The sequence below is a fragment of the Arachis stenosperma genome, chromosome 7, assembly GCF_014773155.1.
Source record: "Arachis stenosperma cultivar V10309 chromosome 7, arast.V10309.gnm1.PFL2, whole genome shotgun sequence".
In the NCBI taxonomy this organism is placed as follows: domain Eukaryota; kingdom Viridiplantae; phylum Streptophyta; class Magnoliopsida; order Fabales; family Fabaceae; genus Arachis; species Arachis stenosperma.
Window position 1 is genome coordinate 87,439,698 of NC_080383.1, and position 11,171 is coordinate 87,450,868.

At 33.2% G+C, this 11,171-nt stretch overlaps 1 protein-coding gene across 1 annotated transcript; it reads right to left on the reverse strand.

The window, feature by feature from the left end:
* Nucleotides 1-323: 323 nt before the first annotated feature.
* Nucleotides 324-7,969, reverse strand: LOC130940064 (uncharacterized). The gene is made up of 5 exons (XM_057868112.1): nucleotides 7,721-7,969; nucleotides 7,493-7,603; nucleotides 6,109-6,926; nucleotides 2,943-4,769; nucleotides 324-1,603 (listed from the first exon to the last, which is right to left on the reverse strand). The coding sequence occupies exons 1-4, from the start codon at nucleotides 7,967-7,969 to the stop codon at nucleotides 4,598-4,600; spliced, it is 1,350 nt and encodes a 449-aa protein (XP_057724095.1). The 3' UTR covers nucleotides 324-1,603; nucleotides 2,943-4,597.
* Between the last annotated feature and the right edge of the window lie 3,202 nt (nucleotides 7,970-11,171).

An 11,171-nucleotide genomic window follows, 5' to 3' on the forward strand; every position in this document is an offset into this window, starting at 1 on the left:
CGAGGATAAGTCAAAAGGGCATAATTGATTTCAATCCATAAGTCCTAGTCAACTCACTAATTAACTTGGTAAAAGACTAGCATCAATGAAAACCAAACCAACTAACAATCCTAACACAATGTGGAATAAACATTCATAACTCAAGTTCACCTAATTACCCAATTCCTAACCAAGAGTGTGAAAAAATATACAAAATCTAAAAGAGACATTTTATCAAACACGTAACATACATAAAAGGAAGAAATATCATAAATTGCAATAAAAATAAAATCTATACTACCAATTGCAATAAAATGATAATAACAACTCAAATAGCATCAAAAAACATAAAATATTAAAATTGCATTAATGAAACCAAAATTGACGAGTATTCATGAACTAAAAATGACAAAATTGAGAAAATGATAAAAGAAATTAAGAAGATCAAAACAAGAAAGCATAGAAACATATATGAAACTACATTAAAGCAAGAATTAAAATCTGAAATTAAAAAGAAATTAAGACAAAAATTCTAAATTCTAGAGAGAAGGGGGGACTCTCTCTAGAAAAACTAAGCTAAAATATGTAAAAACATAAATCTAAGTGCTCTCCCCTTCATCTTTCTTCACTTTGCCTTGAAATAGCTTTAGAAATGAGTTGGATTGGACTTTGGAAGCCCAAAAATCGCTGCTAACGAGTTACAATTAATGAAGTCACGTGCCAGGACTTGTGCGTACGCACACTTGCTGATTTTCTTCTTGTGCGTATACACACCCAAAATCCATGTCCATTATGCCAAATTGTATATCATTTTGATGCCCCAGATGTTAGCTTTCTAATATCGCTGGAACCGCCTCATTTGGACCTCTGTAACTCAAGTTATGATCAATTTAGTACAGAGAGGTCAGGATTGGCAGCTTTCCAAATCCTTCATTCCTTGAATTTTTCCACTTTGCATGCTTTTCTTCCTCACTTCTTCAATCCATACTTGCCTTGTACGCTTGAAATTACTCAACGAATACATCAAGACATCAAATGGAATTAAAATGAATAAAATTTAGCAATTATAAAGTTTAAAGAGCATGTTTTTACTTTCAAGCACAATTTAGGGAGAAATTATGAAACTATGTTATTTCAATGGTTAAATGCAAGAAAAGTTGATGAAATCCACCCAAATAAAGCAAATAAATACCATGAAATGTAGATTCATCACATCTCCACATTTAAACAATAGCCTGTCGTCATGCTATACCAAAGAAAGACAAGAAGGGGAATCAACAATTATTCAATGCAAAATATCTATATGCAATATATCTATATGTATGTAACTATACTATCTAACTATCTATATATATTTAATTAGTCCAAATAAATGAATTTTCAAGAAAACATCTATACACTATCAAGGGCTAAGGCAATCATAACCAAATCCTATTCACAATTGAATTGAGCCATATAAAAAAATTTAATCACACTTGCAAGATAAGTAATGATCATAGGTGGAAATATGGAATTGAGTAATTGAACCCTCACCAGATGTGTATATGCGCTCTAGTCGCTCAAGTGTCTAGGGTCAATCCACTCAATTCTCCTTTAATCATGCTTTCTAAAGTTTGTTTTTCATCTAACCAATCAACAAAAAATTTAATGTTCATATGCAAAAATCATGAAGTCTTTGCAAGGTTGTAATGGGACTAAGGGTAAAGGTAAGGATATATATATGGCTAAGTGAGTTTGCATTTGAATCTTTGATTAACTTAAGTTCTCACCTAACACATACACAACCTATACAATTCTAATATGAAACTTAGCTACCCAAAATCTCACTTTTACATCTACATACTCATGCATTTTAATTTAATTTATCACATATGCATTGATTCTTATTAAATTCCATATTGGGATAATTTTGTCCCATTTTTATTATTTCTTCTCTTTCTTTTTTTTTTTTCTTTTTTTTTCCAAGAACATAATATATATACCAACACATTAATGCATACGATTTCCATAATCTGACATTAGCATGTACCCCAAATTTTCAAAATTTTTTAACAAGAATAAAACACATTTTATTTACCAATGTTCCCAAATCTTCCCCACTTAGTTGACACACACACTAACTTAAGCTATTCAGATATTCAAATTAGGGACATTCATTGTTTTTCCACTTATAGCTAGTGGTGTGCTCAATCAAGAACAAAAAGGGAAATTAAAAAGGCTCAAAGTTGCAAACAAAGGTAAATAAAATGGTAGGCTATTTGAGTTAAGTGAGCTATAAAGAAATAATGGCATCAATCACATAAATGCATAAAAATACATTAAACAATGAATATATAGAATTAAACAAACCAAATATTGCAATCATAGAGAAGAGCAACACACAAGAATGGAATAAGTAGTCAAATGATGCAACCACACAATGAGGTTCAAAAACTCACAAGTTGCATGTTCTTTAACTCAAAAACCATATTCCACAATATATGAATCATGCAAGTTCCAAAAAATTTCAACTCAAATCAATTTGAATTTCAATGCCCTATATAACAAGTAAGTTTCTTGGAAATTTCATTAAATTGACTAACATTTATTCTATATGTATGTAGTGTGATTGGATGGAAAAGGTCAAAAATCCTAAGTTTAATTCCTAATTCCAATTATAGACCAAAATAGCAAGTGCATAGGAAATCAACTTAGCGCAATCATCACATCATCCAAATCACAATCATAGCTAAAAACTAAAAAGCATATGTAAAGCCAAAATCAAAGGCAAAATGTAAAGATATGCATCACTACAATATAATACTAGGTTATGTACAAGCAAAATTAAAAAGTGCAATAAGCTAAGTAAAAAGTAATAAACTAAATAAAAAGGTTTTCAAAAAGAATAAAATATATACAAAGCAACTAAAAAGCATAATAATAATAAAAACTAAACTACAAGTGTTCGGAAATGAAATTTTCACCCAAAATATACTTGTTGAAGTTGTACTTCCCCACACTTAAAATGTAGCACCGTCCTCGGTGCTCAAAATCATGCGGAGTGGAAGGAGTTGTCACTGTCGTCGCCTCCACTGTCAGCTGGTGGGTCTCATGCTTCCTCCGGCTCATGATGCTGGGCCTCCTCCTCCTCAGAATGCTCGGAGGGAGTGTCCAGCTCAAGTGGAATGTCGGGGTCGCCGGAGAGGACGATCCTCCTCAAGTGAACAGAAGCAGAAAACTAAATCACAAAACAGCATATATATGAAGTGAATGGAAATATAAGATTGAATGAAAGCATGCATGAAAACCAATGTGAAAGTAAATGGGAGCAACTTCCAATCAATCAGACACATAACAGCCACTTGGCTTGCCTGTTTATCAAAGATAAAAGGAAGAAAGGAGCATTGTTGCTATGCATGAAGAAAAAGAAAACAGTTAAAAAGTTAATGTTAGTTGAAAAGGAAAAAGAGAGTCTGAGTTAAGTGAAGAAAAAGAAAATGGTTAGTTGAAAAAGAAAAGGAAGGTCAAAAGTTAAGTGAGTAAAAAGAAAATAGTTAGTTGAAAAAGAAAAGGAAGGTCAAAAGTTAAGTGAGTAAAAAGGGTAAAGAAAAGAAAACAGTCAGTTGAAAAAGAAAACAAAGGTCAAATGTTATATGCATAGTAAAAACGTTCCTTAATTCTGAAAATTTCCAAAGTTCCAAAACAAGAAAATTTATATTCACTTCTCAATAATTCAAATGCCAAAACAAGTAATGCACATGTATGCGTAGAGCACATAATCAAATGAATACTAATTACCATCATTTGGCATAAGTTAAATTAATTTGGTGTTGACAAAGTTAAAACATTGAGAAACAAATTAATCAAGGAACATTCAAACACCAAATTCCAATGAAGCATAAAAGGCACAAGTTAAAACAAGAATTGAAAACCCCATGATCTATGTGACTTAATGTAAATTAGGTATGAATAAAATGAATCAAATTAGCCACATAGATTTAAAACCTTCAAACTTGTGAGTTTACGCAAAAGAGGCTCAAATTCTCAAAAGAATTTCAAGTTTATGGTCAATTGAAAAATCAATTAAGGCTATGTGATACTTATGAATAACACAATTTAAAACAAGTTCAAGAATTGACCGAAACTTGTAAGGAAGCTCATGGGGAAATTTCCAAAACCATTTAGCAAAAGATTCTTTTTGACACATAAATCCGTCAAATAGAGTTTGTTGCACCAAATAAGATAATGTCATTTAATGAAACATGGTTAGGAAAAATCCGGCAGCATTTCAGCAGCAAATTGGCCTATTTTCCCAATTCAACCAATCAATTCAAACTTCCTATGAATGCTTTAACATTTAAACATGCAAAAACCAGATGTAAATTCATATGAAATCACAAATAGGCCAGTAAACAGCAACAACAGCAATGAACAATTAAGTTTTAACCCATTAAGCAACCAGCAGCAATAATAACCTAAACTCAGAATTTTGGTCAACATCATCATTGCACCATCAACCATTAACAATACCTAGCAACTGGCTCATTCCAACAGCCATGAACAATGAACAGAAATAATGGTCCAAAATTTAGCACCAAAACAACACAATAAACAAAGGTAATAGGTTCAAGCGGCCGCATCAAGCAAGCCAAATAAGCACGGGCAAATCATCAGCAACAAACAGAAAAAAATCAATGAAACAGCAACATTTCCAAACAGCAGCATTAATCAAAACAGATATAGAAAGTTTATTCAGGGTATCCTCCGCATCCATGTCCATCTCCTTTTTTTTATTTTTACAATGACTCATCCTGAAAAATGTAAAAGAGAATATATTAAAATATAACTACAAGTGACGCAAGCAAGATGAGTAAAGCAAAGCAAAGCAATACTTAAATCAAGAATTAATTCAAACAAGGAGAGTGAGGTTGAATACACTAAAATGAGTTAAATTGATGTGTTTGTGACATGAAGAAAAGCAATGTGTGAATTCTAAGTTTACCGGCAGTTTAAAATTCACACATTGGAGAACTGAAAGCACTCTGTCACATTACTTCAATCAAGGTTCAAATTCAACTCAATTAGTGTGCCTAAAGTGATTTCAAAATAATTGCAAGCTACTAATTAGTAAACAAGCAACAAGAAGCTCAATAATCACTTAGGCAATTCAAGAATTGATGCAATGTGATGGATTGTACAAAAGAAAAGCTTTAAAATGTGTGATGTTGCGATTGAAATTCAATTTTTTTTTTAAACTTTCAAAGAAGCCAACTTGGCATTTACACACAACATAAACACTCAAAACTCCAACAAATACTTTTCATCACATTACAATCCTTTACACAATGAAGCTTAAAGAATCATGCCATGCAAAATCAAACATTCTAAATCACATGGTAGCTACAACATGCAATTTAAAATCCAAAATAGTCATAGAGGCATATTCACAAACAACGGTGTATGAACTAAACAAGAACAGTGCTCAAGCAACGTAAGAGGAACAAGTTCAAACACTAATGTAATTCATTTAACTAATAACACAAGATTCAATTTAAGAATTCAGTTTCATTCCTAATATAACCCAAATCCAATGAAACGCACAAAGTTAATATAATTGGATTAAATAGGACCAGTTTAATTAATCTTGTACCATTAGATAAATGCCTCAATCATTCAAAAATTGAACAATTTGGTCAATTAGAACAAATCAAATTCATTACCAATGCATAAGAACAATAAACATGTGTAACAAATATTGATTTCCAAAGATTGACTCATAAGTTTTTAAGAAAAGCTCTTTGAGGCATATTGTCGAATACTTGGCATGCAAAGGCATTAAACAAATCAATTATCACAACCAAGTATTCATTCAACCTCCATTCACAAAATCAGCATCAAATTTACAAGAATCCGCAATATATCTGAGTAATTCAGCAGCAATTCAGTCAATCCATTCCAAACAAATGAAATTCGAACTCAAGAAACATAATAGCATGATTAATTGTCTGTGAACTAACCCTAATTCTACTCTAAAGCAACCTAAAAGCAGCAAATAATCTTAACCAATTCAATTACCAAATAAAAATTAACATATACTAATCCTAACTTAAGTAAAACAGATAAGAATTCAAAGGGAAGTTGAATTAAAACCTGTTTGAAGAACAGAAAAGAAAAACAAAGAAACAGGGGAAACAGGAGTTGGAGCAGCAGTGACAAGCAGCGTCACTGGGTGGTGTTGAGCACGGCAGCTTCAGGATGGTGCTGGCGTTGGCGGATTGCTGGCCGGAAACTGGAGAACAGGGCTGGAGTGCGGCAGTTTTGGCACCGGAAGCAGAGACAGGGAAGGTGTTGAGACGCGCTGGGAAGGAGAAGAGGAAGCTGCTGGTGCGGACGGTGGGCTCTGGGTTAGCGCGAAGGTGATTGTGGACGACGGCGAGGAGGAGCTGGTGGCTCTGGGCTCGCGGAGAAAGGAGAGGAGAGTTGGGTCGCCGTGGCTCGTCGATGGTGGAGGCTACGGTGGTTCGCGGTGGTGGTTGGCGGAGCCAGGGTTCGGGCAGGGGGAAGAGGGCTCCAGTGGTTTTATGATGGTGGGTGGAGGCTGGTTCGGCAGAAGATGGGGCTCCGGCGGCGTTGTGGTGGTACGGTGGGTTCTGGGCTCGGCGGAGGTGAGGCGAGGGGAAGAAGAAGAAACAGAGAGAGACGTGGTGGCTCTGTATCGGTTGTGGGTGACAGACGGGGAAGGGCTGGTGATGATGGTGGAGAAGATGATGGACGTTGGTTGGCTCAGAGAAGAAGAAAGGAGAAGAAGATAGGCTAGGGTTCAGGGGGTTCAATTTTGTAAGAGAGTGCGTACGCACCAACACACATCCGTACGCACGGAAAGGGAAATGGCAACCGTCGTTAGGGGTGGCAGTAGGTGTGGATTTTTGTCCTACCGACTCCGTCCTATCCGATTCCGTTCCGCCATTCTAGTATTCATATACTCCTCGCCCTATCATTATTTGTAGATAGTAAATTATAGAATCCGATCTGTGTGAGTATCCGTTCTATCTCTATAAAAATTAAATATTTTTATATTTTTATATTTATATATAAATTAAGATAAAAATTTAAAATTTATAGATAAATTAAAATATAAATATAAAATTCATATAATGTTATTAATTTAAATAACTTGAAATTAAAAAAAAAAGTGTTAGATCACTATAAATTTAATATCATAATAAAAAAAATTATAATATTAAATATAAAAGAATCTTTAATTCTTATTCTTATCACTTTCAACATCTTCATTATTATTAAAAATTTGTAAATCAAGATTTAAACTTGAAAATCAAAAAAGATAACAATTAACAAATTAATTTTTTTTGGTGACTAATTAACAAATTAATTGGTACTATGTAAAAAATTAACATAAATGATGATTAAACAATATATCACCTTTACTTTCGAAAAATGCTCACAACTAACTTTGGCCACACATCAAAACTTCAATTATGTTTTGTTTGAGCTTTGCACGATGATGAGAAATTACACGACCACTTGTACTAAAAGCAGATTCAGAGGCAACAGTAGACAACGGAATAGTATATATATTCTTAGTTATTTTTGCAAGAACTTTAAATTTCATCTGATTGTTCTTCCACTATTTCAAAACATTAAAATTAGGATCATTTGAAGGATAAATCTCCTCCTCAAGATAATGATCAAACTCAACATTCACATATGAACTCCTTGTCATTTTTCTTCTTTTAAGATACACTATATAATCATCACCCCCAAATAAACTTGCATTTCCACTTTCATTAACTTCTTTTGTACCAACACCGACACCGATATGTGACACATCAGAACTCATTTTGTGAGTGTATTCATTAACCAACTCATTACACAACTGATGAATTCTATCAACTTGTTTGAAGCATTCTCTTGGATCTGGATACATTTTTTTAAATTGAAACTCAACCCCAACCATCTTGTACCTAAGGTCTAAAACAGCAGCAATACCCATAATGCTATGAATTTTACCCCAATAATTTTCAATTTTTTTTTTCATGTTAAATGTCATATTAGCAATTAATGGATTAGTAGAAATTTCTCATTCATTCAATGACACTTTTATTTTACAAACCAGAGTAAAATAAAGATTAGCAGTCGAAAATTTAGACCCAGAAAATAGTTGAGTAACATCATAAAACAACTTCAATCTATCACATGTTTCCTTCGTAAGTTTTCACTCATCATTACTTGGCATAGTTTTATATTGGGGTTCCTTATGCCTTAACCTAGAAAAGACTGCTTTATACAACAAAGTAGTTTCTAACATCAAATAAGTTGAGTTCCATCTAGTTGGGCAATCAAGAACTAATTTCCTAGTAAATGAGATCGTTGTTTTAGCACACCAACTCACAAAAGTTTCGTTCCTTTTCTATGTTGCAGTCCAATGCAATACACTACTACGAATCTTTTCTATACTTTCCTTAACAATACTTAAGCCATCCTTCACAATCAAATTCAATATATGAGCACAACAACACATATGTAACAATTTATCCCAACATCAAGAATGAAGAATTTAAACGCCCCAACAGTCCATCTATCATAGTATCATTAGTAGAACAGTTATCCAATGTAACAGTTAACAATTTTCTATCAATGTTCCATTCTAACAAAATTTTCATCAACGTTTCAGTGAGAACTTCACTTATATGGGGACAAGAAACATAACAAAAGGTGAAAAGATTAACAAATATGCATGCACTTTTAGATTAACAAAACTCAACATATGAAAACAACACAATGTCTAAAAGTTTATAAAATTTTTAAAATACCTTAATAGGCGCATATGCAACTTCCACGAACTATCAATATAGTGAGCCGTGACAATCATGTATCCTTTTTCTTGGTTGGAAGTCCACATGTCACTAGTTATTGCAACTCTACTATCATTTTCATCTAGTTGAAGAGTTAACTTCTGCTTCTCGTCCCCATACATCTTTAAGATGTCTTTTCTGACAGTGTTTCGACTATACATTTTAAATGTTGGTTGCATTGAAGCAAAAGCTCACCTCAATCCATGGTTGTCCACACAACTCATAGGATACTCATGCAAAATAATCATTTCAACAACACATTTTCTTGTAAATGAAGGATCAAACACAAATCTATCTTTGTTCACTTTTTGCTTTTGTGATTGTTTTGACAATGATTCAACAATTGATGATTGCCTAGAGTTTACCACTTTTATTCTCTTACAATATCGATCCACATGGTTTCTCAATGACTTGGTTCCTTGGATTTGCACTAAGCACACTCTTACAAAACTTGCATTTCGCCTTTCATTCACCTTCAATTTTCAAACGATCAAAATACTCCCAATAAGCACTCTTAACATGAGTCTTATTGTCATCTTTATTAGGAGTTAATCTTTCTAGAGTTGAGACATTTTTCGTTACTTGTGGAGTTTCTGAAGTTGGATTATCATTACTTAGAACTTCAATTTCATTATCATTAGGAGCAACACTGTTGCTTTGTGTGTCTTCTCTAGCATTACTAGCCATGAAGTAATTTGAAAACACAGATATCAATAAAATTAAAATTAATGAGGGTATAAAATTAACATAAATCATATCATAAATGCATAAAAATCAAAATACACAATTGTAAAAATCAGAATAAAATCAAAATTAAAAATGCATAAAAATAATAATTTAAAACATAAATACACAAAATAATAAATACATCTACTGATTTTTTAATATTTCTTTGTTCCTAATATAATAAGCTGACGCACCAACCTCCTGTTACTGGTGTAATTATTCTCATTATATATATATATATATACTAGTACTTGTATTACTATATATATAGAGACTACTCTTCTAAAGAAAGTCATGAGAAGAAGAAAGTAGTAAGAATATTATTATATGGAGAATTTGAAAGAGCTAGTCAGTCCAACGGGACAATTCTTGGAGAGAGATTTAGGAAAAATGCAGGTTTTAGAACATTTTCATAGAAGGAGTTTCAAAGCAAAAATGCACAAAAATCAGAAGTTTTAGATAAAATATAGTTAAATTTGTTCAACTAAAAACTGCAAAATACCAAAACAGATAAAAAATAGTTTTAGGCTTATTATACCTTATGCCAAGCTGCAAAATAAGACTGAGAAAATAGCCTCTGTGATTTTTAAAAATTTCTATATATAAACTCTTTTCTACATAATTAACACTAAGCTTATTGCTCTGGTCTTTGTTATTAACAAAGGAAATAGAATAGTTTGTGATTCTCTCCATAATTAGAACCATGAGCATATTTCCTTTCATAAACTAAATCACTCTGATCTTAAAGGGTCCATTCAGTACTCAATGACAATTGTAAAATCACAATAAAATTAAAATTCAGAATGCATAAGAATGATAAGTCAAAATCAAATATGCACTTCTTCATGTTCTTCTGCATATAACCAATCAACAAAGAATCCAAAACAACTTCAATTTTTTAAACTTTAGTCCAACTAAGTTTGAGGAATTGAACTAACAACATATTGTTCCCTAAATCAAGCTGTTTCAACCCACCGAACTTAGTAACAAACTCAGAAAACTCCCCAAAGAATCTGTTATCACCCAAATCAAGAAACTAAAGACTCTTACAAGAAGAAGAGTTAGGCAATGCAGGTTTTGAAACATTCCCATAGAAGGAGTTTCCATGAACCTTAAGAGAAACAAGTCTATCACATAATTACCAAATTAAAGTAGGAATCTGCCCAGTCAAAAGTTTCTATGGACTGAATTTTAAATGATCTTTTGAGCATCAAAATTAATTTTAGTTTTAGCTTAGCTATTTTAACATAAAACATAAATCATAAAAATTAACTTAAAAAGAAAAATTGAAGAAGCACAGAAGCAGTAAGTAGTGAGCGAGGAGTGCTTAGTGCTTACTAGTCACCAGAGAGACGACAAGGGATGAAGGAGGGACGACAAAGACCAGAGACCACAGATCGAAGAGGCGAGTCGGCAAGGACAGTGACAGCGAGAAGTGGGAGCGATGCCGACGTGGTGAGCGACGGCGACTGTGACAACGCCGACCGGCTTACAGCGACAGAACAAACTGTGCGGCGAGTCGGCGACTGATTGGTGGTCTGGCGTAGCTGAACCGAGGCTATGGTCCTTGGAGAAGAGTTGAAGAAGTGACGAAGTGAGTTTGCCTAGGGTTGG

Coding starts and splice junctions, on each gene's coding strand:
- LOC130940064 (XM_057868112.1), bottom strand. CDS start 7,969: ATGGGTATTGCTGCTGTTTTAGACCTTAGGTACAAGATGGTTGGGGTT. Junction 7,604..7,720: donor TTGGGGGTGATGATTATATA/GTGTATCTTAAA, acceptor GTTTTGAAATAG/TGGAAGAACAATCAGATGAA. Junction 4,770..6,108: donor CTTTTCTGTTCTTCAAACAG/GTTTTAATTCAA, acceptor TACATTTTTCAG/GATGAGTCATTGTAAAAATA.